This window comes from Fonsecaea multimorphosa (genome assembly GCF_000836435.1).
Source record: "Fonsecaea multimorphosa CBS 102226 unplaced genomic scaffold supercont1.23, whole genome shotgun sequence".
NCBI lineage: Eukaryota > Fungi > Ascomycota > Eurotiomycetes > Chaetothyriales > Herpotrichiellaceae > Fonsecaea > Fonsecaea multimorphosa.
In genome coordinates, this window is record NW_015971657.1 from 295,486 (window position 1) to 320,120 (window position 24,635).

Genomic DNA, 24,635 nt, shown 5'->3' on the forward strand with positions numbered 1-24,635 from the left:
CTCTTCTCTTGATACCTGATTGCCTTTCACTTCTCGAGCAAAACCATTAGGTACCGTATTCTACTGCTTGGATCAAATCTTAGCGGACCATGGCATATACTCACCAGGATTCTCCCGCTGATGCGGTTGATCCCACGACACTGGCTCCACTTCCTCTGCCTGCCGGTATCAGATCTCGCTTCGTCGACACTTCCCCTCACAGCCTCGTCTTTCACATCCTCGAATCCCTCCCAGCGGAGGTACCGCCTGCTGGTGAAAAGCCGAAGCTGATCCTCCTGCTTCATGGGTTCCCCGAAATCGCCTACTCGTGGCGCAAGATCCTTCCGTTGCTCTCTGCACAGGGTTACCATGCTGTCGCTTTTGACCAGCGAGGATATGGGCGGACTTTCTCCCGCAAGCCACTTGATGCATCTTCGTTCCGGCCCCTGAACCTCGTCAAAGATACGGTCACGCTGGTGAACGCTCTTGGCTATACTTCCGTGTCCTGTGTGGTAGGGCACGACTTCGGAGCAGTCACGGCAAGCGTCTGTGCCCTCGCCCGCCCTGACATGTTCCAGAGCCTCGTGATGATGTCCCATCCCACCAAAGGCCCTCCCCAGTCTCCCCTTGCCACCTCTCCGTCCTATGGCACCGCCTCCCAAGCCCCTCCGCCTCCAGTCGACATGGAAAAGGCGCTCTCCCAACTCCCCCGGCCCCGGAAACACTACAAGTGGTACTACTGTACCCCACCTTCAAACGATGAAATGACCAACCCAACGGGCCAACCCCTGCACACATTTCTTCGCGGCTACTTCCACCTCAAGTCCGCCGACTGGGACGGCAACGACCCGCACAAACTGGCCGGGGGATGGACCGCGACGGAGTTGCAAAAGATGCCCCGCTACTACATCATGGACCTGGCCGACAACATGCGCCAGAGCGTGGCGCGAGACATGGCCGACGAAGATCCGCAAGTCGTCGCATCGCGTGCGGCGCGCTGGCTGCCCGACGACGAACTCGCCGTCTACGTGGCAGAATGGGGCCGCACCTCCTTCCAGGGCGGGCTGAATTGGTACCGCGTCCAGACGCAGCCGGAAATCGCCTCCGACATGCAGGCCTGGTCCGGCGCAAAGATCTCCGTCCCAACCGTGCTCGTGAGCGGCACGAAAGACTGGGGCACCTTCCAGGAGCCTGGCGCCGTGGAAGCAATGGAGACTGGTCAGAGTGTGCGCCACCAAATGTATAGAGGGACCGTGCTTGTCGATGGAGCCGGGCACTGGGTGAATCAGGAACAACCAGAAAGGTGCGTGCAGGAGATTCTGCAGTTGGTTAAATGAGGTTACATGGCTGGGTTGGTGCCAGCCGGTATCAATGAGAACCCTTTGACGACAACGACGACGACAAAGACTACTGCATGGATGGTCCGAAATAGGACTTGTGATCTTGTGTTTTCGTTAAGAAACCAACTTTGAATTCTGTCTATCACACCATAAGCAAAATTGTGCAGCGATATGTGCAACGTCCTGTCCCATAAGATGCAAGATGCAGTATGGATTGTTTGAGAGTTCCCCCTTATTTCACGAAGGATTCCTATGCACACGAACCCCAGACGCCATCGCTGAAATCGAATCGAATGACTGGCTTGGAAAATGAATATCCCCTCAGACCATGAACATGAACCTTGGGCCTCAATCTTCTCATCACGATCGCCGTCAGAGAAAATCCGTCGCAAACACCTGTACGTAGATCAAAAGCTGCTTGCACAGGTTCCGGACCCTATCCTGAATGTGATGCTTTCTTCACTCGTCTGGTTCCGTCATGTCAGAGTCGAGTCGGTCTCCCCGAGCCTTGCCCTTAACATGCTCCACGTCATCGTCATCATCGTCGTCGTAGTTTTCCTCGTCTTCCGAATCGTTGTTCAACTCTTGATCCGATTCGCTTCCGTTAGCTGCATCGTCGTCAAAGTCGTCGAAATCGTCGAAATCCACATCTTCCGCATCACTATCGTTCCAGAAATCATCATCAATCTTCTCGATGACTGGCTTGGTCGTCTCGTGCGTAGGCATGACGAATCCTTCGGGAATGTCCTTCTTTGAGGCTTCAACGTCCTGTCCGACTCTTGCTTTGAATGCTTCCTTATCGTCCCGAAACATGACGCTGGCATCGACGTTGGCTGGGGAAGATATTTCAGGGTCGTCCAGCAGGGAAAGAATGGAGATGAGCACCGATTCAACACGTTGAGCTGGGGACCAGCGCTCACCGGCGCTCTCGCCAGACATGATGTCCTCGCCTGGTGCATGAAGAATGGAGATGCAAAGTCGGCCGTCGGCATAGATGTTGGGATGCCATAGTGGTTTGGAAAAGCGGAAGTCTGCCAGGGGTCAGTGTCAAACAAACTCTGGCGGATCGAGATACTGACCCGGTGGCTTGTAAGGATAATCTCTTGGAAAGCTCATCTGAGCCTTGAAATAACCGCCATAGTATAGAGAGTCAGGGTTGATGACCATCAGGGCTAGGTTCCAGTGATATATGTTCTCTTCGTCGATCTGGCTCGATTAGTCTTACGTATCGGAGGAATCTGCGCCACATCTCACCTCGATCTGAACCCATTTTTCTTTGGCCAAAGCCTTGTATTCCTTCATAAGAACCGCTTGAGACATGTTGGGCCAAGTTGCTGCGAGACAGGTTGGCGCGTGGTGGCGGAGACCAAGATTGGTGAAGGAGGTTGGAAGGGGGACAAACTTTATGGGCGGGAAGGGTTGAAGGCGGTAAGATGGACAATAGCTTTGGAGTGATTGTCCTGAAGGTGAATGAGGTATTTGAAGGGTGTTATTCGGCCGCCACAAGTGACTATCACCGACAACTATACATTGTTCTTGGTCGTCTTAGAGAATGGATCTCCCGGATCTGGTTGCCAGAACGAGGTGTGGCAAAGCTCCAAATAGCAAACAGTAAAACTGCGCAGGCCACAGGATTCACGTAGGAGAAGCAATCAGGGAGGAAAAGAGGGATTTCCAGATGTCAGAAATAGCGGTCGAGATCTTGAGTGAGATGAGGCCAGGGATTATTATATGATGTGATAGAGCGGTTGACGAGCGGTTGACGTTCCAGACTAATGGGAGTCCGCAGCCGGATTGTCGGCTACGCCTTTGGGCAGGCATTTGGGCAGGGTGAGGTTTCGGCATTCCCTATCACTGTTGAGTCACTGTACGGGGTACCCCGAGACGCCCCCGAGAGCGCCCGAAGGAAGTCTTGTGCCGCACAACCACTCACCTTCCAGCCTTCTGTCCCGGTTCGGTCATGCCCCAAGCAATAATTGCTAGGTACCTACTTACCTACCTAGGTACCTAGGTAATTATTAGCATGGGAAAGTTTGACCGGAGTTTAGTGGCGTCAGAGGCTTAATGAGAGTGTTAACCGCAGAGAGAGGGACCACTTCGACAACAACGATCCCGAGTATGTCCATCGAGGTCCTTCTCTGTCCGTTTGTTTGAGTTATGGAGTTGAGCTGCTGCTTTTTCATCTTGACCTGCTCTTAATCTCGCTCCTATCAGTATTCTCCAGCACCGCTTGTCCCGGTCGACATGATTTTTGACATCCCCGCATCGGTTGAAGAGCGGTGATTGTTGTGGATAATCAACTGCGGCAATGTTCGCGCATTGCAGCAGCCCGATATGGCGGGTTGACGACTTGTCTGCATGCTTCCAGGCCGAGTAGGTGATTTCGCATGTTCCGACTGAGGTTGTATTCTGATCGAGTGCGAATAGCTATCTCCAGACTCTCTTTCCATTGCTGGCGTGTGCGGTATCTCTCTTGCTTCTACTTCAACAATTCCTTTGGCAAAGGACGATACGATCCCACAACCGCTCTCGAGACCTTCTTGTTGATACTAGCGAAGACGAACATGAGTCCAGCGATGAAGATGAGGACAGCCTTGCCAGGCTGACGTTGCAAAAGACATGTTCTCATGGGGACAACTCAACGAAGGATATAAACAAACCTACTGGCGAAGTTTTCATGGTCACGTTGGAATTGCTACTGTTGTCGGCACAACTTGCCGTAAATGTTGTCGCCCTTTTGAATACACTGGGCCGGAAAAGAAGGAGTTGGACAGCAGAGACCGCTGTATGGGCATATCTCCTGGTTGTTGCTGGGGCACGTCTGATCTCGTCAACAACAAAGTGGCGGTGTCCTCTCAAAGGTCTCTGGAATCACAGTTCAACGCTATACATGGTCCAATGGCTTTGCCAAGTTTGGGCATTCCGTTCTGTTCTTGTCCACCGTCCTGGACGACCTATTCAGATCCTGACAATAGTGTCGTTTGCGATCACGTGTACGCTTGTCGTACTTGCTCTCACAGCTCGAAAGGGAAACAAGGGTGTTTTGTTGGAGTACGAAGGAGACATTGAACCGTCGCGAGAACCCCTTGCCAGCGTCCTGTCTCTGGCAACCTTTACGTGGGTCGACCCCATCGTATGGAAAGGATTCAAGAAGACGTTGGAGCTTGCTGATGTGTGGAATCTGGCTTTGGAGGATAAGGCAGAGATTGTCCTAGCCCAGTTCCGACAGGTTCGAAAAACTCACTCGCTGGCTGTCCGGCTACTCCTGCACTTCAAGACCCAAGTCTTGATACAAGGTGCGTGGTGTATGCTGGCCAGTGTCTTCATGTTTCTTCCAACACTCCTTTTGAAGGCCGTTCTGGAGTATCTCGAAAACACAGACACAGTCCCGGTTAGCGCTGCATGGCTGTATGTCATACTTCTTTTTGCTACTGGAGCTGTGCAAGCAATTGGTGATGGGCAGGGTCTGTGGATTGGTCGAAAAATCTGCATTCAGTTGCGGGCTATTATCATTGGCGAAATATACTCTAAGACTTTGAGACGAAAAGCGGCGGCAACCACTGATACAAACCTTGGAGAAGAAGCCACTCGAAAGGAAGGAAGTTTCTGGGCAAAGATCGGCTCACTATGCCTGGGAAGAGGCCAGAAACAGCAGAAAGATGCCTCTAACACCAGTTCCAATAAGGCCACCGGATCTTACGCGAGCAACGGCACCATCATCAACTTAATGTCCATTGATTCCTTCAAAGTCGCTGAAATCTGCGCCTATCTCCATTTCCTCTGGGCTGCAGTACCAGTGCAGTTGGTTATGGCTGTGGCCCTGCTGTACAACGTCCTTGGGTTCAGCTCTTTCGTCGGAATATTCGTGATGATACTCATTTTGCCACTCAACCTCTACATTGCACATTCGTTTCAAGCAGCACAGAAAAGAATCATGACAGCCACTGATGGCAGAATCCACGTCACGAATGAAGTTCTCCAAAACATCAGAATCATCAAATACTTCGCCTGGGAGCGGCGCTTCCAGAACAATGTGAACGAGAAAAGACAGATCGAGCTATCTGCTCTATGGCGCAAATACGTTCTGTGGGCATCTGCAGCTACGATCTGGAGTGGTGTCCCAATCGTGATCACTTTTGTTTCTTTTCTCATGTACACGCGAGTCGAGCAGCGACCGCTGGTGCCATCGATTGCGTTCCCAGCTCTATCGATGTTTTCTCTGCTGCGGATTCCGTTGGACCAGCTTGCCGATATGGTGGCTCACATTCAAGAGTCAAAGGTATCGGTCGATCGAGTGGAGCAGTTTCTAGAGGAAGCAGAAACGGAGAAATATCTGCAATTGCGCCAGAGCAGACGAAGAAGTCTCCCAACAACCCGCATTGCGCTTGAAAATGCCACCTTATCTTGGGGAACAACCAACGAGGATGCAACTGAGGCATTCAGACTTATCAACATGAATGTCGAGTTTTCTATTGGTCAGCTGAATGTCATCGCTGGACCGACAGGATCTGGCAAGTCTTCTCTTTTGATGGCTCTACTGGGGGAAATGCAGCTGCTTAGCGGTGCTGTTTACATCCCGGGCGGATCAGTACGACAAGATCTGCGCCCTGATCCTGTGACGGGGCTGACTGAGAGTGTGGCATATTGCGCACAGCAGGCATGGCTGGTCAATGCGACAATCAAAGAGAATATTCTCTTTGCCAGTCCTTACGACGAAGATCGCTACCATGAAGTCATTTCAATTTGTGCTCTAGAACGTGATCTAGAGATACTTGATGCTGGTGACCAGACTCTGGTTGGCGAAAAGGGAATCACTTTGTCAGGAGGTCAAAAGCAGAGAATATCGCTTGCGCGAGCGATTTATTCGAATTCGAAGCATATACTTCTTGATGACTGTCTTAGTGCCGTCGACGCTCATACCGCCAAGCACATCTTCGAAGAGGCTCTGACCGGAGACCTGATGGCTCACCGAACTTGCATCCTGGTCTCGCACAATGTGGCGCTGACTGTTCCACTCGCCAGCTGGGTGGTCGTCCTGGACAATGGTAAGATCATGTCTCAGGGGACGCCGCAAGAAATTATCGAAAGCGGCACGCTTGGGGATGAGTTGTTCAAGTCACGTCCTGTTTCAAGAACCAACTCGAGACCACCCACTCCCCCTCCGTCCAACCTCGAAGAGGAGCGATCACATTTATCCGGAAGAAACACAAATGGTACAGCGACCCCGGGTGGGAAGGCCAGCAACAGAGACAGATCGAAGACAAACAAGCCCGAGAAACAATTTATCGATCATCGGCTTGAAGCAAAAGCCACAGGAAGCGTGAAATGGTCAACAATCCAAATGTACCTTAAGGCTATGGGCCCATGGTATTACTGGATTTTCGCTGCGTGGGGATTTATAGCCACACAACTGGGTTCGGTCGCGACAAACCTGTGGATCAGACAGTGGGCCAATGCCTACCACGTCCGCGGTGTGCACACGACACACGCAGCAGTCAATGCTTTCCAGGACGTGAAATCGGTGGGAGGAACTTCGAATTTTGGAGGCTCGTATGTTCAAATGCCGCAAACAGCACCGTCCCACCCCGTATCCTGGGTTGTTAAGTCATTATATGATGTCGACGATGGCTACTACCTTGGGATTTATGCCCTAATTGGGGCTCTGTATGTGTTTATTTGCTGTGAGTCCTCCCCTTTCCAACAGCATTCCGGATCGAAAGCGTTTTTATTTGCCCCTCGAGGTCGATGCAAGCTAAAGGACACTTCTAGTTTCCCGCGAAATCATATTGTTCTGGGGTTCTCGCCGCGCTGTAAGTTCTCCTTCTCTCAGAGAGCCGGTCTAGCCTTCACAAGAGTTGTTGGTCAATGGGCAGCTTCAATATGTGTCAAGCTAACGGGCATTTGCAGTCTTGGTGTCTGCATGAGAGATTGTTGACAAGCATTCTTCGCGCCAAATTTCGCTTTTTCGATTCAACGCCGCTGGGCCAACTAACCAATCGATTCTCTAAAGACATTCAAGCTCTTGACCAGGAAGTTGCTCCTGTAGCCATTGGCATGCTGCACAGCGCTGCCGCCGTCCTTACGATTGTTGTGCTGATCTCGGTTATCACTCCCGGCTTCTTAATCCCTGGTGTTTTCATCACCGTCATGTACGTTCTAACCGGTCTCCTCTACATCCGCTCATCGCGCGACTTGAAACGGATCGAAGCAGTCCAGCGAAGCCCTCTGTTCCAACATTTTGGGGAGACGTTGAGTGGAGTAGTCACGATTCGAGCCTATGGGGATGAGTCGAGATTCATCGAGGACAGCCAATTGAAGGTTAACACACACAACCGCCCATTCATCTACTTGTGGGCCACTAACCGATGGCTCGCGTTTCGGATCGACCTAGCTGGGGCACTCGTCTCTTTCTTTTCCGCCATGTTTGTGGTCACTAATGCTGGCCGCATTGACCCCGGCGCTGCAGGGTTGGCTCTATCCTATGCCATCACCTTCACCCAGAATGTTCTGTGGTTGGTGCGGCTGTATGCTGCCAATGAGCAGAACATGAACGCCGTCGAACGAATACAAGAATACATCAACGTCGAGCAAGAAGCGCCTGCGAATATCCCGGAAACCAAACCTGCCGCAAATTGGCCCAGTCACGGAGTTGTCGAGTTCATTGGGTACAGCACGAGATACCGCCCAGATCTGGAACCTGTGCTGAAAAAGGTGACCTTCAAGATTGAAGCAGGGCACAAAGTCGGGATCGTTGGAAGGACTGGCGCAGGCAAGAGCTCACTCGCTCTGGCACTATTTAGAGGCCTGGAGGCCGAGGAAGGCAAGATCTTGATTGATGATGTTGATATCGGACTCATCGGGCTCCAAGACTTGCGCGAGGCCATCACGATCGTCCCCCAGGATCCCACGCTCTTTTCCGGCACGCTGAGGAGCAATCTGGATCCATTTGAACTCTTCACCGATGAAGAGATCTTCACCGCACTTAGAAGAGTCCAACTTATCTCAGGGGCACACAGTGACTCTGAGCGATCGGGGAACACGACACCGCTTGAGGCCTCGAGCCGATCACCCACAGTTCGGGAGGGTTCAAGTCCGTCCCAAAGTCATGTCTCGTTGTCCGGGAAAGGAACGGTGAAGTCCGACTCCACCCTCGTCCAGATTGCCAGCAACAGCAAGGAAAATAAAAACATCTTCCGGGACTTGTCGTCCCCAGTGGCTGAATCGGGCTCGAACCTGTCGCAGGGTCAACGACAGCTTCTGTGTCTGGCTAGAGCATTATTGAAATCGCCAAAAGTGCTGGTAATGGACGAAGCCACGGCATCGATCGACTATGCGACCGACTCGAAGATCCAAGACACTCTGCGAGAGCTCCACAACAACACCATTTTGACCATCGCTCACCGACTGCAGACCATCATTGACTACGATCGAGTGTTGGTGCTCGACCGAGGCGAAGTGGTCGAGTATGCTGATCCCTGGGAGCTGATACGCAAAGAAGATGGTCAATTCCGAGCCATGTGTCAGACAAGCGGCGACTTCGAATCATTGTATGAGTTGGCAAAGAAAGCGTGGCAGGAAAGGCGACTGATTGATGATTCTTGACGTGCATATAAGATTTCTGCTATGTACTCGGTCTGGCTGGCGCAATGTCTGGGTTTTGGGCGATTCTGCGGGTAGGAGGAGCAATTGCTTTCGCTGACTGCTTAAAAGATGTGAATGGCTTCAACCTGTACATATATCTCTCGTCACTGTATAGTTGGGACCAGACAATGGCGTGCCACAAGCGAGACGGTCTGAGTGGCAGCGGTCTGGCTAGTGAGTCCCCAAAAACACTACTGCCGCCACCATGGACAGAGCAGGACGAAATGCCCATACAAACCTCGCGCTTGATAGGAAAAGGCTAAATGTCATACAATGTTATTTGTTTCCTGCATGCCAACTTGATTGCTCAATATTCTCTTCTGCTCCTTTTGCAATCTGGCTGCGGCATCGAGGCTGATCCTTTCTGGTTCCACAGCGTCCCCCACTCGCCTTTTCTCTGGAATGCAGGGACTACCTCATCTACCGTCCTTCTCACGCCTCTCCTCACCATTTTCTCCTCTCGAAGTTGTTTGCTTTGCGGGGTCGTTGGTTCTCCATTGGTTCTGTCAAAAGGAGGTCTTGGGTCGACTGCGGTTCCGAGATGGATCGCCCATGGATCCTTGGTTCGATGCTCCTGTCATTCTCCGCGCGTTCCTCCACCTGAAGGTCCAATTTGTCTCCGGGTACATCATGGTTTGCTGCTGAAGTGGAGGTCTAGAGCAGTCTCGGGCCACGGCAAGCTGTGCCTATTCGTCCTCTTCGAAGCTGCGACATGGCATCCCCAACTCGGAGCACGAAGACAAGCATGCGGAGTAAGAGCTGTCTGCCAGATTTAAAAAGAACGCTGTCGGGGCTCGTGGAATGTTTTACATTTCACCTCTAGACCGACTTGCTATACTCAAAAGCTCTATCACTACTTTACAGACTGCGACGACTCCGAGAACTCACAGCTAGTCAAGATGCCTCCTGTGAACGGCGCAAATGGTACCGTACGTCTTGTCACCGACAACCCCTGTCGCGACTCCAAGCCTGCATTCCACCTGGGACGGCCGTTCAGACACTAATACTAATGACATCCCAGACCCATTCGTGGACGTCTTTGCCTCAGGCAATGTCCCAGGCGGTGTCCTCTCTGAACAAGTCCTTGGACAAGGATCCTCAATGGCAAGCATTCATCGACACCAAGGCCATTTTTGAAACGGTGACCATGGGCGTGCAGAGTCTCGGAGGAGACGAGGCTATTCTCGTCACAGTGTCACCCGGTGCCAAAACAACAACTTCAACCGGGTCTCCTTCCGAAGCAGACTTTGTTCTTCGAGCGCAACCCGAACAGTGGGAGAAATTCTTTGCCGCTGACCCCGTCGCTCCCTATACCAGCTTTGTCGGCTTGCAGGTAAGAAACGAATCTCTCGTGAAGACAACTCCAGCATGAAAAAAAAGCTAACTCGACCCCCAGGGCATGAATATCGTGCAAGAAGGAGTCGGCGTCGACGGAAACCAAGTCAAGTTCGCTCAGTACTGCCACCTGGCTACCCGTCTTCTCGAACTCCTTCGAGAGGGCCAGAACGGACCCACGAAGGAGGATGAACAACCCGAGACCGATGAAGACCACCTAACGGGCAAATATATCTACATCACCGCACCCGTCTGGGGCCGCACAAAGGTCTTTTATGAGACTTCCGGCACCGGCCCCCAGCAGATCGTGTTCCTGCATACGGCAGGAAGTGACAGCAGGCAGTATCACGGTGTAATGAACGACGCGCGCATGCGCGAGAAATGCACCATGATCGCCTTTGACTTACCCGCTCATGGGAGGAGTTTTCCCGGTAGCAACCACATCCCAGGAAACCATACGAACAACGAGGACGCGTATGTTGGTACCATCAGGGAAATGGTCAAGGCGTTGAAACTCGACAAGCCCATCATTTGCGGTGCCAGTAGTGAGTCTCCGATTCCTGTCTGATGTTTTTACTCCCCAAACTCCGTAACTCCAGAAGCGGAAGATGCCCCGAAACAGGTGATCAAAACAGTTCCGTTTTGAGGCGACTTCACTGACTCTACTTGTGTGCTCTAGTGGCGGGTCAAGTATGTGTTGCTGTCGCGATCAGAGCCGAGGAAGTCGGTGCCGGAGGCACCATTCCTCTCCAGGGTTGCGACTATTTGACCATGGATCGACAGTTCAACGACAAGAGCCCTGTGTGCAATCAAGCATTGTTCAACCCAGACTGGGGTAAGAAAACATACCATCTCTGCGAGGATGCTGGAACTTTTGAGACTAATGACACACGTTGACAGTCTACGGCATGATGGCACCTCAAAGCCCCAAGGTCAACAAGCTGCTCATCTGGGTATGTGGTGATCTTCCCCTTGACCCCCTACTTCTCTTTTTTAGCTCTGTGCTGACCCATTTTTGTTCCCATCCCAGCATCTATACTCGGGCCAAGCGTACGGCATCTTCCACGGCGACCTGGATTTCTACTTTGGCGGCTTCGACGCCCGTGACCGCGTCTCGTCCATCGACGTCAAGAAGTGTCCCATCTACTTCCTCACCGGCGAATACGACTGGTCCACGACTCCCGAGATGTCCCAGACCACTGCGAAGAAGATCCACGGCGCAAATTTCAAGGCCATGAAAGGGCTAGGCCATTTCCCGGCGACGGAGGATCCCAGGAAATTCGTGAGTCGACACACGTCCCGTCGATGTTGTTGTTTTCCTTCGAGATTTGTGGGAGTTGTTCGAGCTAAGCATGTTTGCCGCGAATTGTAGGTGCCGTACCTCCTCGACGCGATCGAGTGGATCCAGAAGACCCGGGCATCCTGAAACACTAACCCCCAGCTGGGAGCATAAATCAGTTGCGGTGGTCCGACGAAGAGTAACGGAGATGTATCGGACATGTGGACTTTGCCAAAAGGGAGAAAATGGACCAAAAAGCTCGAGTGCTGCAGCTCGGTCGGCCCTTGCGACGTTGGTCGGAATCTGCAAGGTATGCTGTATCTATGTATGTATGTTTCCAAAATAGAAAGGACGACTCGCGACAAAAAGCGCACAGCCAGTTTGATCGTCAATTGAGCATTTCTATTTGTACATCGTCAACTCCAATGATACATGCAGTGGACGCAAATGAGTTTTAGCCCATTTTGCATGTTGAGAAGTGCTTCAGGACAACCAAGGCTGGAAACGAGCCCTCTCCTGGAACTGAGAATTGCGAGAAAGACGAAGATCAGGTCTGCAAAGGCTTGAATGCCCTCGCCAAAAAGATTCAATAGTCTTTGTAAGATCGAACAACTCTCATCTTCGCAGGCGGCTCGGCAGGGCCACCATCTGGATTCGTGATCGCCCCAGCGAACCCGAGGTTGGTGTTCCAAGTGTCTGCGGTCGACTTGTCTCTAGTTCCTAGCGCCTGGATTTGAGCCTGGACACTTCGACACAATGTTTTTGCTGCGTCATTGGCTTCACAAACATTGGTCAGTTGATCGCAGATTCGGTTGGTGATGATATCTAGAGGTATACCGTTAGTATTTAAGGGCTTGGATGACTCGTAGATAGTTGTGTGATAAACGTACTCGGATTCAGTGCCTCCTGCTGACCTTGGGCACAGAGCGGGTCGATGGGCAGGAAAGTAAACTCGGTGGCGGGCCGGCCATCGAGCCCGCCTTCGAACTTCATGGTTGGCACACAGAGACCAAAGTCGGCTCCGCTGACTGTCGAAGTCTCGGTGGCGTTGCCTGCTGTAGCTGCCGCAGCCGTCGTGGTTTCGACAGCGGCAGAGGTGGTTGCAGAGGTTACAACTGTGAACTATGAGTATTGCTATGCTCCAAATTTTGAGGTGCGAGACTGACCGGATGTCACGAGGGTGCCACAGGCATTGGCTACTGAAGTGGCAGCAACTGCAGTGGTGCTGGAGGTATCGGTAGAAGCGCTCCCGGATGCAGCTGGAGCAGCACTTGTAGCACCGGCCGCAGATTGACCAGTAAAATTGGTGAACCCATTCTCAGCGAGCAGGTCCGCAACACTTTTGCCAGTGGCATCAAGCGGAGTCACCTTGGTCTTAGCAGACAATGCGTTTGCGATATCTGAGCCAACCACTGCCGGATCTATAAGAGGCGTGATACCTCGGAGGACATCCGTAGCCGGCAAAGTAGGGTCATCGCAGATTGTAGGGATCGACTGAACGAATGGGTTGAAATTCTTCTCCGCAGCAACAATGCCGATAGCAGCAGCAACGGCATCAGCTCCGGTGCCGAGTTCAGCGATGATTTGGTCACCCCGCTTGAGCTTGTCACAGGCATTGGATGCTGCCAGGAGATCGCTTACAGCAGCACCAGCGATGGTCTGAGCTACTCCTGGAGCACCGCCCTGGACAGCTGCAATGGCTGGGATGGGAATCTGTTCTTGATTGAACCGGGCCTGAGCCACGGCAAGGAGTGTGGCAAGCGCAGTTGTTTTGAAAAGCATGTTTGAAAGGAAGGTGGGTATACTGAAAAGCAAGTAAAGATCGTGCTGCGAGTCCGAATTGTGTAAAAGAGAGACTAGCTCGCCGAAGAAACGAATGTACCGACCAGCGGCTGAAGATTGAGGAATATCGAAGATGAATTGTTTGACCACACTGCTAAAGGAACATCAATCTTTAGAGGACTCACCTCAATTTATATTGCGCTTTGCCTTTAAGTCATCGTGCCAGAAAGTCGTCCCGGCCTGAATGGAGGCGAGCTCCACTGCATCTGGGAGGGAAATTCAACTTGAGATACAGCAAGCATTCTGAAGGCGAGTACGTAGAGGATTGCTCGATGAAATCCCGCAAAGTTAGGACGGAGCGTAGGACGGCGACTTGGCGTTACACGAGGTGCTGAGGGCTATAAGGTAGCGTCATGTATTTTTTGATTAAGTTTGCTTCGTTGTCTTAGGAATAAATCCAAAGAGCTGGGTGTGTTATTGATAAATTGGACGTGGATCACCGACCAAGACGATTGTCTGTCATGCCGTTAGGTTGAAGCAAAGGTTGTGTGGACTTCGGTTTCAACCGGCGAGGCTGACCATGGTTCAGGGGTTGAGACACATTGGTCCCTCCGCGGCTGTATCGAGACCGAAGCGAGTCCCACGTGGATGAACCAAGATCCGGAAAGTGGACGCAAATGATTGAACCGATCGATGGAATGATCAAGGAGTCAACATCTGAGCGTCCTGGGGTAGGTCTCTTGATTTCCGAGGTCAAGGAAAGCACCTTATCGGGATCAGAAAAGCACCGGTTAGACCCCTAAACCTGGCAGACAGGGAAGACCTCAAACCCGTCATCTCGAAGGAGCCCAGATGTAGCTTAACAAGAACAACAAACATATGGGGGTTTTAGTGGAAAAGGTCCTGGTGGAACAGTGACAAGCAAAGATAGGCCTGGTGGTCCGAGTCTTTTTAAATGGTTCGGGAGGAAGTTGCGTCGTCAAGGCGTAGCCGGCAAACCAGGTGGTGCGCAACACAATGAGTGACTCGCAAGGTATCGGCGGTACATGGCGCCGTAGAAGTGTGAGAAGTGCGAAGTGAAGCTGCCGTAAGATTGATGAGGTTGAAGTGAGTCGGAGGAACAGAGGCAGCAAGGCAGAGGCAGCTGGGAGGGAATATGGAGTCACGTGACCGTCGCCAAGCGCGACGTCATTCCCGTCACGGTCTGGATCTTGAGTCGAACTTTGTCATGCGAGTTGGCGCGTCGCATTTCAAAAGTCAAACGAACCATTGATTCAACGACACATGGATCAATCCAATCCCGTAGATGGCGCACTCTGGTCATCTTGACTCCTTCGCTGATCACAACACTGGCCTTTTCTGCCAATCGCATCAAGTCCTTCGCTGCAACCATGACGGATTGGAGCAAGTTAAAGGTTGCCGACCTCAAGGAGGAGTGCAAGTCGCGTGATATCCCTCTGACGGGCCTCAAACTAAAACAACAATACATCGATAAACTTGAAGAGTACGAGGCGCAGAACGAGGACCAGTCCACTAAAAATGGGGTGGAAAATGGACAAGATTCAGAAGAAGTCGAGGAACAATCTCCGCCGCAGGAAAATGGACACAGTGGAGAGGGCACACATCCCGACCCCGGCACAAATGATACGGAAAAGGATGAGGGGCTGAAGGATGCCAGCAGACGCAATCATCCTGCGGCCGGAGAAGACGAAGGTGGAGCAGACAAGCCTTCAGCAATTCAAGAAGAGGATAGTCAGGCTGAAGCCTTGACCAAGACCGAGGAACAGCCTATCGCAGAAGCATCTCCCCAGCCTGATGAGATAGGGACCAAGGACGAACCAGGAATCATTCCGAAGAAGACTGAAGAGAAGCTGGAAACGACTGAGGCTCCTGAACAAAGTGACGATGCAGTTGACCGCGCAGAGAAGCCAACGAAAGCTGAAGCAACAACCATCGATCAGAGCGGCGAAACCAAAAGTACTGCTGTGCTCTCCACACCACCGTCAACAGAAAATCAGTCTGACTCCAATACACCCCACTCCTCGCAAATACCTTCCAGTGATCTTGCAGAAGACCAGAGGAAGCGGAGAAAACGAAGTGCCACCCCAGTTCCCTCAACGCAAGATGCAGCTCGCAAGAGAGCGCGGTTAGCAGAAGAGGCAGAGGATGTGAAGGCGGAAGAAGCTCCAGAGCCAACGGAAGCAGAAGTAGAGGAGGCGAAGGAGAGTCCCGGAGAGCCTATGAACCGTGAGCCTGCTGAAGTTGTCGTCAAGACATCTGACGATGGAGCCGTCATCAGGGAGCCCCTTTCCAATCTCGAAGAAACTAATCCAGGACAACCCGAAGCAAATGACACCAGAGTGTCTACGTCTCCGCCCAGATCAACGGCTTCGTTCGAAGATCGAGACATTCCACCCGCCATCCACCCAGCAACATCATCTATCTACATCCGCAACTTCAAGCGCCCTCTACATATCCCTTCTCTTCGCGCTCATATTGCATCAATAGCAAAATCGCGTTCCTCCGAGAATACTGATCCCGTCATCACATTCTACCTCGACAGTATTCGCACGCATGCCTTTGTGTCATTCACCTCAATCGCGGCGGCATCGCGGGTCCGCTCTGCGATGCATGGATCACGTTTTCCCGATGAGCCTCTGAGAGAACCACTCTTTGTCGACTATGTTCCCCCGAACAAGGTGCAAACATGGATCGACCAAGAAACCGGCAGCGGGTTTGGCCGAGGAGGCGGCAGTGGTCGTCGTTTTGAAGTCGTTTACGAACAAGGCGAGAGTAGTGGCATCGAGGCCATTTTCCAGGAAGTCGACACCAGCAAACCTCGCCCTCCGCCCTTCGAACCAAGTCGCGGCGTTTCCTTTGACAGGCAGCAGCAGTCAGAATCTTTTTCCGCAGGTGGTGTCCGTCCATCCCGCGAGGCTTTGATCCCTCATGACAATCAGCACAATCGCGACCACCGTCAGCGCGGGCAGCTTCCAGCCGGTGGTCCTCCCCACAACCCATCTTCAAGCAATAACGGCACAGGCTTCAAAGCGCTCGACGAACTTTTCGACTCCACCTCCACTAAACCCAAATTATACTATAAACCTGTACCGTCGTCCGTTGCCACCGAGCGGCTGGACATGTTCCGCGCCTTGCGCCCGGGGTGGGAGGAGATGGGACGCAGTGGCGATGAAGGCATGAAGCGGTTCTCGTTTGAGCGGGACAAGGGCGCAGAAGAGTGGGTCGACAAAGGCCCCGAGTTTGGATTCGGGCGCAAGGGTCAGTCGAGGTTGGTTGGTGTGGGGGCCGGGGGTGGAAGAGGAAGGGGAGGAGGCGGAGGATATCGAGGCAGAGCGGTCGACTCATGGAGGGGCGGTGGACGGTGACACCAGGGTCTACGGGTGACCGAACTCGATGCAAGTCACGGACTACTTTTGTAGGATGCTAAGAGGATAGAACAAGTGGCAGGATGTTGTCTATCCCTGAAAATGAAGTAAACACTATCTGATGTGAGGAATGTGACACGATAGAAAGTAGGCCAGATGCGCAAAAATGTGTACTCTCTCAGCCATGACGACCTCGAGAGAGCCCTTAAAGGCATGTCATGTGTCTGCTGCCTCCACACTTACTCTCTCTATATATATACTTCGCCACTCTCTCCTCCACGGAAGCATCGACGCCCGAGGGAAATCGCAGAGGCCCATGGTGTCTATTCTCAATTGTAGAGGCAAAGCCAAAGCCTTAAGTGCCCATCCACTTCCACGGGCCTCACTTGCCTTTTTTTCCCGTTGGCATTGAGCTGCTATGGCAAAATCCCCTCAGCTGGCGAGGTTCCCCCATCCAGCATATCCAAAATGGCAGTGGGTCTCTTTCAGCTTGGTCCCTTGTCTCGTCTTGTTCTGGTCTTGCGTTTGTGTTATCAATGCCCCATATAAATGCGACAGATGGCAAAATATGCGGTACTGATGGTCTGCTCCTGGTTTTCGCCCGTGTCAAAATCGATCGCCCTCTTCTCCAGTCTTGCTCACCAGGGAAGCGAGTCGGGGGGTTCTTTTCTACCAGTCATCACCCCAGCCGTCCTCCTTGGTCTTCCGGGCCGGGTTCGCCGTCGCGCTGGACGACGCCGGTTTCTTCATCGCACTCGTCCCGATGCTGCTGTTGCTGTTCCCTCCGCTTCCACTCTGGCCGAAACTGTCCCAGAAATCCTTCCTCTCCGGCTCTGTTGTCGTCCGCTTAGAACCGGCCGCGGAGGCGGAAGAAGCGGCCCTCTCGTCCTGCCCTTCGACGAATTTGTTGAATGATTCGGCGGCGCCTCGTGCGCCGGATTGGATACCCTGTCCCGCGGCAGCGGCGGCTTTTTGAGCTTGGGCCGCGAAGTCGGAGGATGCGATCTAGATTAGGATCTGTTAGTATACTGACCTCTTCTCATGATATTGGAGGATTTTTTCGGGAGGTAAAAGAAAAAGAATACCGGGGGTTGTGACGGGGAGAAACCAACATTTCGTGCAGTGGGTTGAATGTAGGAATCATTCACCATCTTGGCCTGCTTGCTGACCATGCCGCCAAACCAGCCAAAACTTTTCGTGATGGCTGCCATGGGATCCTTGGAGAAATCATCCGCAAACGGGATCCCGCCTGATGAACCCTGCTGGTGCGAGGGCTCCGGCGGCGCGCTGCCGAAGCCACCGTACTTCCCGCCCTGACTGGGCGGCAAGTTGTTTGGTCTGCTGGAATTCGCCTCGCCCATGCGCGCGAAGTAGGCTTCATTCTGGGCCTTTTGGTCGGCTGTTATGCGCCCTCCTGCCTTGGAGGGCGCTGGGGACGCTGTACGACTTCCTGGACGGCTGTTATTTGACACAGCCGTATTGTTGATTCTTGCTCCTCCAGCCGGCGTGGCCGACCGGCTTGCCTGCTTCTGTAGTATTGCCTGTCTTTCCCTTTGGAAGGCAGCTTTATCAAACTCTCTCTCCTCCACTTGGCAGGACAACCTTTCCTTCCATTCCTCGCCGACCTCGCAGTCGTACCTCTCCTTGATCGTTGCCTCCTCAAACGGCAGTGAGGGGCTGTTTTTGTTGTAGAAGTCTTGCCAGGCCTTGTTGCCGCCGTACTGCATCCGGAGTATCTCGGCCTGCTTGAACGCATCCATGGATATGGACCGCACAAAGGAGACGTGGACTCCGAGTCCTCGGTGCACGCCGGCGCATTGGAGGCAGATGAAGGTGGAAAACTTGGGGGATGCCTAGTGTAAATTGAATGGTTAGAAACAGAAAGAGAAATACAATGGCAAAAGTCTAGGCTTTCGCCAGGAGGACTGCAAGGACTCACCCATTGCGGTGAAGGGGCGCCGCAGTCACAACATTTGTCGTTGCCGGCGCCCTCCTTTTTGCCCAACGCTGCAAGCTGTAAGATAAGAATCAGGAACTCATATTCCAAGACGAGACAGATCAAAAAGAAATGCGAACCTTGCTTCTGGTCTCCGGGTCGACCTCCCACATCGCCTTGGCCGCCATCTTGTTCGGAGGGTTTGTGTTTGGAACGTTGAGCGCGGCGGGGTGGGAAGTTGTTCGTGTGCTCACTTTTCTCAGCACTCCTCAGGTCAGCTTGGCCAGAAATACATGCTCGAAGACAGTCCCTCTCTAGATTCAATACAGCGGACAGAGTATACGTTGACGCGTAGGTCCTCAGATGTTTCTACACGTGGGTCCAAATATATTTCAAGCAGTGAGCGTTCCACGTTCTTGGTACACAAAGGGAGCGGCTGGCCAGTCAGTGCCAGTCAGACCCCATTTGGCGTTCGACGATCGACGGTCCGCATTGGCTGCTGACGTCTGACACTCTATCGAGTCGAATACTTCTCATGGATACAATATAGTACATTCTATATATCAATCACAGTCCGCCCTGTAGTTCGGCAATAAGTGCTTTCTCTCGAGGACCCGTGATCTTCTCGAATCGATCAACACTCATCACAAACGTTCCTCTTCCTCCGGTCATGCTGCGGAGATGTTTGAGGTAGCCAACCATCTCTTTCAGAGGCACTTTGGCCTTGACAGTTCTCTGGAAATTGACCCTTTGATGGTCCTCTCCTGCCAACGATGAACCGGATTCAAATGGATCCTTCGGAGCATAGATCTTCTGCACGTCAATTCTCCTGGGATCCAAGCCTGTCTGCGAATGCTCTTCTTCATGGTCACCAAGGGAGACAATATGCCCACCCCGACCGGAAGAGATGTCCTGAATGACAGTGCCTAGGCTTGCTTCATCCACGTTGATGTCAACGTTCATCACAGGTTCCATCAGAGAGCACGGGTTGCTCTTGGTGGCATCCTTGAATGCCCCGATTGTGGCCAGGCGAGCAGCGGTCGTCAGAGATCCATAAGTCGTTTCAGTGCCAAAGATGTGCTCATCTGGACGAAGTGTCAAGGTGACTTTCGTGTTGCGCATCGGGTAGCCCCATGAGGGACCACGGCTCAAAGCCGCCAATGCGCCATTGAGATATGCGACTCGGATTTCGGGAAGCAAGAGGTGTGGTGGCAAGCTCCCTTTGTCACTGTCAAGTGCTCTTCCTCGTTGGTCGAGGGTTGGTGTCTCGATTATGACCAGGTTACCGTCCTCTTCATGAATGAAGCTAGCTTCAGAGTCATTCACGAGTTCAGCAGGTTCGCCTTCCAGAGGCTCCACGAGAGCCATACAACCCGCTTTGCCTTTCGAGGCCGCACGTTCTCCTTCCAAAACTTTTATGACGATGGCTGAAGGTTGTGGCAGTGTTTCACGATAACCGATTGCAATCTTGCCCATGCGTGCTTTTGCTTTCAAATCGTTGACAAGTCTGTCTTGGGCGATCTCAAGATGCAATTCGCCCATACCACTGATCTGCGTTTGGCCTGTATCTTCGTCCTGCGAAACCTGGAGACTGGGATCTTCCCGCAGCAGCAGCGCCAGCTTTTCGTGCATATCCTTCTCATCCCGTAAGCTGTTTGGTTCAATGGCTGCGAAAAACACAGGCGGCGGCACCCTAATAGGGCGCAGTTGGAGCTTCTGTAATGGATCTGGTGGAGTGGCCTTGTTTCCCGCGTATGAGATCAGCGTGTCACCGGTACGAGCAAACTTCGAGCCTGCAATAACACCTATCTCACCAGCATGCAGTGCCTGGACAGGTACCGACTCGGAAGCATACATCCGGAGTAAAGTTGTTGCCCTCTCCGAATTCTGAAGGTTCGTGTTGAAAAGAAGGGTATTGCGCTCGATCGTTCCAGAGTAGACTCGGATGTACACCAGCATACCTTTGCGTGGATCATTAACCACTTTGAAAGCTAATGCGCAGCCTTGCAAAGCCTTGCCGATTGCCGCCGGCAGCGATTCGGGGCCTTTCTTCTTGGACTTTGAGGGCTGTTTTTCCAGCGACAGATCACCTCTTATCAGCTGCGAAAGCCCTCCGGAAACCACCCCAAGACCAACCTCAGGATCCGGACGCTCTTCTGGGGATGGTAGGAGGTTGTTGACGGCATCCAGGAGAGGCTGTACCCCGATATTGCGGAAGCTGGCGCCTGCAAAAACTGGGATAATCATGCTATGCGGTGTGAGCAGACACCTTCGCAGACTGTCCCAAATCTGAGCAGGAGCCACGTTCAGATGGTCTTCTTCGGCGTCGAAAAAGGCTTCGACGAGTTGATCGTCGTGTTCACTGAGTAGTTCCACCAAAGCCATCCTAGCTCTTTGCAATTCTTGTGCAAATTCCGGCTGCTCTTGCTCTAGCCGTGAGAAGGTATAACGTTCTATCGCTTTACCATCTCCGCCACTCTCGTACAACAATCCCTCCAGATTGATGACATCTCCAACGCCAGTGAAACGGCCCTTTCCGCCCTCAAACCAGGGAATTTGACAGACTGCTGGCCAACCACCCAAGCGAGAGCCGATTTCGCGGACTGTTCTTCCGAAAGCAGCACCGTCCCGATCCAACTTGTTGATATATGCTATTCGCGGGATATTCCACTCGCCAGCCTGGGCCCATACCTGCTCAGTCTGGGCTTCGACACCAGCAACACCGTCTAGGATACAAACAGCACCATCCAAGATGCGCAGGGACCGGCGGACTTCGAAAGTGAAGTCGGCATGTCCCGGCGTGTCGATTAGATTGATGGTATGCGAGAACCGTGCGCGAGGCTGAACTTCAATATTATCGGTGGCCCCTGGAGGTGTTGCAGCATGAGCTGGGGGCCATTCGAAGGTGATGGCCGCGGATTGAATGGTGATCCCTCGGGCCCGCTCAGCAGGAAGGAAGTCGGTGACTGTAGAACCTTCATCGACATCGCCTATCCGACGAGTATGACCACTATAATAGAGCATGCGCTCCGTGGTAGTCGTTTTGCCTGCATCGATATGGGCGATGATGCCAATATTTCTGGTCCTCGAAGGCCTCAGGCTTTGAGATGTCGACGTTGCAGGTGCTGTGCGTGGACATGATGACCATATGTTTCTTGAATGAATCCGAAGAAATGAAGAAGCAGAGCGAGACCGACATAAATCAATCAGAGCGGAGAGTCGAATGAATCGCGCATGTTGGCCTTTCATCCCCTATCAGAAATCCAAGTGCCTTAGCCAACCGCACCAACATGCAATGTACGCCAGGACTTCAAAGGCCACAAGAGTTGAAAAGAAGATGAAAGTAGAACCGAAATGAATGACTAGTTGGGTGTTTTCGAACGTATTGATGAGGCTCGAAAAAAATATAGAACTATTGGGCATAAAGCAGCAGCTTCGACTAGCCATCTTCGGCCACCTGGCAGCGCCTTTTTCCCGCTGCAACTCTTTCTCCAACTTGCCGACCGCGGACAGTGAAGACAGTGATAGACAGAACATTACTGTTGAATCGAGGCTGCACCTTGGTATCACTCAATAAACTCCACACGACTACGCGCATACATTCAGGCGACTTCAGAAACTCCTTTTCAGCAAGCCCGGTCTTGCTTGCATGTGTTTGCCGAATGCCCGCTTGATTGACCGCACTACAACGTGAGCAGTTCTCCGCTGCCACCCCTTGCAGCTATGGACTACTCTGCTGCTGCCAGCGAGGCCGATGCTCTTCACGGCGCCTCTCCTTGGGGTTCGTCATCTCCCCGTGCCCCCAGAGGCTTTGCCCAAGCTGCGCCGGATTCTCCAGAGTCACCGCAGCCAATTCGAGGGCATTCCTACAATCAATCCCAAGACAGCATTCCTGAGAGCCCTTACCTACCTCCACCTAATCAGTCCAGTGTGCCTGCTTCCAGAGAGGCTGGGATTACGGGAGAGCCTGGCGCTCCCGTACAGAATCAACATCCAGAAGAGGTCTCTGCGCAAGCACAGGCAGCTGCAGGACATGCACAGGATGTCCAAGCAACCGCGGCTGCGCAACAATATACTGGTCAACCGCAACAACGACCGGGTGCTGCAAGATACCATAGTGCAAGGCAGAACAGGCCGGTGCCGCAATATAAGCTGCAAGCCAAGGTAACTGCGCTGGAGCGAACGGGGCGCAAGGATCCCGTTATCAGGTTTGACGTTTATGTATGTTGCGGTTTGTTCCATGACAAGCAGTTAAGCTAATCACCTTGAAAGACGAATCTTCCCAAGTTCCGGACTACTCAATTCCGGGACGTCCGTCGAACGCACTCTGAATTCGTCAAACTCGCCGACCATCTCATATCTTCGAATCCAGAGGCGCTTGTCCCGGCAGTGCCCCCGGCTCAAACTTCTGCTGGTGTGGGCACCGACGAGGATGAAGCTCGAGTCAAGGCGGCAATTCAAAGATGGTTGAATGCTGTTTGTGGCAATGATGTACTGATGCGCGATGAGGAGATGGTGTTTTTCGTGGAGAGTGATTTTGGGTACTCTCCCGTGGTGAGAATGAAGCAACCGGCGACGGGGGTAAGACGGAAAGTCTTGAAACAATTCGCACCACCGCCTGACGATACGCCTGAGCTGCACGAGGCAAGGCCTATCGTCAAGGCATTCTACTTGAGTTCTTTGGACACAAGCCAAAGACTCGAGAAGGTCGTCAAGGCAAGACGAGGTGAGTCTTGATGGGATCTCACCTGAATTACTTTGTCTGATGTATTTCTCGCAGCACTCGGCCTTGCAGAATCCTCTCTTGGAGAAAAACTTGCCCAAATGAATGTCCAGGAGACCCACCCTGGTCTAGCAACCGCATACCGCAAACTCGGGCGCATCATTCAAACGTGCGGCGATTACCACGCCGCGCAAGGAACCGCCGAAGCCACGACGTTAGGGGACGCGCTCGCATACCACTCCTCCGACGCCTTCATCGTCAAAGAAACTTTGACAAATCGACACATCCTCCTCCGGGAACTGCTCCAGACCGAGGCATCCCGCCGGAGCAAGGAAAATGCGGTTCAACGCCTGAAAAGCTCGTCCAGCGTGCGCAGAGACAAAGTCGACGAAGCAATCTCCGCGCTCGACGAGGCCATCTCGCAAGAAAACTACCTCCGCTCAAAAACCCAACGCGTGACGGCAAACCTCCTGCTGGAGAAACGACGCTGGTTCAATCGCACGTCCACGGAATTCATGCTCTCCCTTCGCGAATATGTCCTGCGTCAAATCGAAGCCGAGCGCCGCACGCTCGCGACTCTCGAAAGCGTCAGGCCGGATATCCGGGCGATTGACGCCTCGGGTGGTTTGAGTAGATTGGGAAGGGAGAATCATCCCACCGTAAGAAGGATTAGCATGGCCAGCAGCCAGGGCGCCAAAGGTGACGCTTGGTCCGGTGTCCCGCGAAGCAGGGACGCTCTTTCCAGAAGCATGTCTGGAAGTTTTGGGCCCGGAGCGCTGGGTGTTCCGCTCCCAGGAGAAGAGAGTGAGAACAGCGGGACGAACGGTGCAGGGGTGGGGGTGGCGCAGGGGGGAGGACGGCCGAGGAGCGCGACTGGGGCCAGTTTGGAGAGGGTCAAGGAAGACGAAGATGAGGATCGCGTCGACGCAAGAAACGCAGCTAGTCGGTTGGCGCAGAGCACGTTCTGATAACCAACAAATCTCAATATCTTGTGACGGACTCGGCGCGCCCTTGATGGGGGAATGAGTATCGCCCGAGTCATCTTCTATAGCGATGCGACTTAAACAAAGACATTGAGTAGCAGGAACGAAAGTGAATACCGGAAGAGAACTTCTCGAAGGGAATCCAGCAAGGGGGAACATGACAGGCATCACATCAAGGAACAGGCGTGGGAGAGTGAGAGAGGTTGATCTATCTATCCAAGCTCATTGCTACTGTATAGGCATCCCCTAAT

General features: G+C 52.7%; 9 protein-coding genes across 9 annotated transcripts; 5 read left to right on the forward strand and 4 right to left on the reverse strand.

Annotated features, from left to right (window-relative positions):
• Window positions 1-89: 89 nt before the first annotated feature.
• Window positions 90-1,316, forward strand: Z520_09315 (uncharacterized protein; the record flags this gene model as incomplete). The annotated part of the gene is made up of 1 exon (XM_016779809.1): window positions 90-1,316. The coding sequence occupies one exon, from the start codon at window positions 90-92 to the stop codon at window positions 1,314-1,316; it is 1,227 nt and encodes a 408-aa protein (XP_016629128.1).
• A 462-nt stretch (window positions 1,317-1,778) lies between these two features.
• Window positions 1,779-2,639, reverse strand: Z520_09316 (uncharacterized protein; the record flags this gene model as incomplete). Its single annotated transcript, XM_016779810.1, has 3 exons — window positions 1,779-2,350; window positions 2,399-2,525; window positions 2,574-2,639. 3 exons carry the CDS (start codon window positions 2,637-2,639, stop codon window positions 1,779-1,781), a joined length of 765 nt encoding a protein of 254 aa, XP_016629129.1.
• A 1,357-nt stretch (window positions 2,640-3,996) lies between these two features.
• Window positions 3,997-8,921, forward strand: Z520_09317 (uncharacterized protein; the record flags this gene model as incomplete). Its single annotated transcript, XM_016779811.1, has 3 exons — window positions 3,997-7,000; window positions 7,089-7,129; window positions 7,227-8,921. The coding sequence occupies 3 exons, from the start codon at window positions 3,997-3,999 to the stop codon at window positions 8,919-8,921; spliced, it is 4,740 nt and encodes a 1,579-aa protein (XP_016629130.1).
• Window positions 8,922-9,859: 938 nt separating this feature from the next.
• On the forward strand, window positions 9,860-11,721 carry Z520_09318 (uncharacterized protein; the record flags this gene model as incomplete). Its single annotated transcript, XM_016779812.1, has 7 exons — window positions 9,860-9,889; window positions 9,982-10,293; window positions 10,357-10,840; window positions 10,975-11,130; window positions 11,196-11,248; window positions 11,326-11,577; window positions 11,668-11,721. The coding sequence occupies 7 exons, from the start codon at window positions 9,860-9,862 to the stop codon at window positions 11,719-11,721; spliced, it is 1,341 nt and encodes a 446-aa protein (XP_016629131.1).
• A 439-nt stretch (window positions 11,722-12,160) lies between these two features.
• On the reverse strand, window positions 12,161-13,356 carry Z520_09319 (uncharacterized protein; the record flags this gene model as incomplete). The annotated part of the gene is made up of 3 exons (XM_016779813.1): window positions 12,161-12,399; window positions 12,465-12,689; window positions 12,741-13,356. 3 exons carry the CDS (start codon window positions 13,354-13,356, stop codon window positions 12,161-12,163), a joined length of 1,080 nt encoding a protein of 359 aa, XP_016629132.1.
• A 1,391-nt stretch (window positions 13,357-14,747) lies between these two features.
• Z520_09320 (uncharacterized protein) lies at window positions 14,748-16,742 on the forward strand (the record flags this gene model as incomplete). Its single annotated transcript, XM_016779814.1, has 1 exon — window positions 14,748-16,742. The coding sequence occupies one exon, from the start codon at window positions 14,748-14,750 to the stop codon at window positions 16,740-16,742; it is 1,995 nt and encodes a 664-aa protein (XP_016629133.1).
• A 669-nt stretch (window positions 16,743-17,411) lies between these two features.
• On the reverse strand, window positions 17,412-18,866 carry Z520_09321 (uncharacterized protein; the record flags this gene model as incomplete). Its single annotated transcript, XM_016779815.1, has 4 exons — window positions 17,412-17,747; window positions 17,855-18,595; window positions 18,682-18,756; window positions 18,819-18,866. The coding sequence occupies 4 exons, from the start codon at window positions 18,864-18,866 to the stop codon at window positions 17,412-17,414; spliced, it is 1,200 nt and encodes a 399-aa protein (XP_016629134.1).
• Window positions 18,867-19,245: 379 nt separating this feature from the next.
• Z520_09322 (uncharacterized protein) lies at window positions 19,246-21,927 on the reverse strand (the record flags this gene model as incomplete). The annotated part of the gene is made up of 1 exon (XM_016779816.1): window positions 19,246-21,927. The coding sequence occupies one exon, from the start codon at window positions 21,925-21,927 to the stop codon at window positions 19,246-19,248; it is 2,682 nt and encodes an 893-aa protein (XP_016629135.1).
• Window positions 21,928-22,401: 474 nt separating this feature from the next.
• On the forward strand, window positions 22,402-24,369 carry Z520_09323 (uncharacterized protein; the record flags this gene model as incomplete). The annotated part of the gene is made up of 3 exons (XM_016779817.1): window positions 22,402-22,899; window positions 22,951-23,404; window positions 23,459-24,369. The coding sequence occupies 3 exons, from the start codon at window positions 22,402-22,404 to the stop codon at window positions 24,367-24,369; spliced, it is 1,863 nt and encodes a 620-aa protein (XP_016629136.1).
• Window positions 24,370-24,635: the final 266 nt, after the last annotated feature.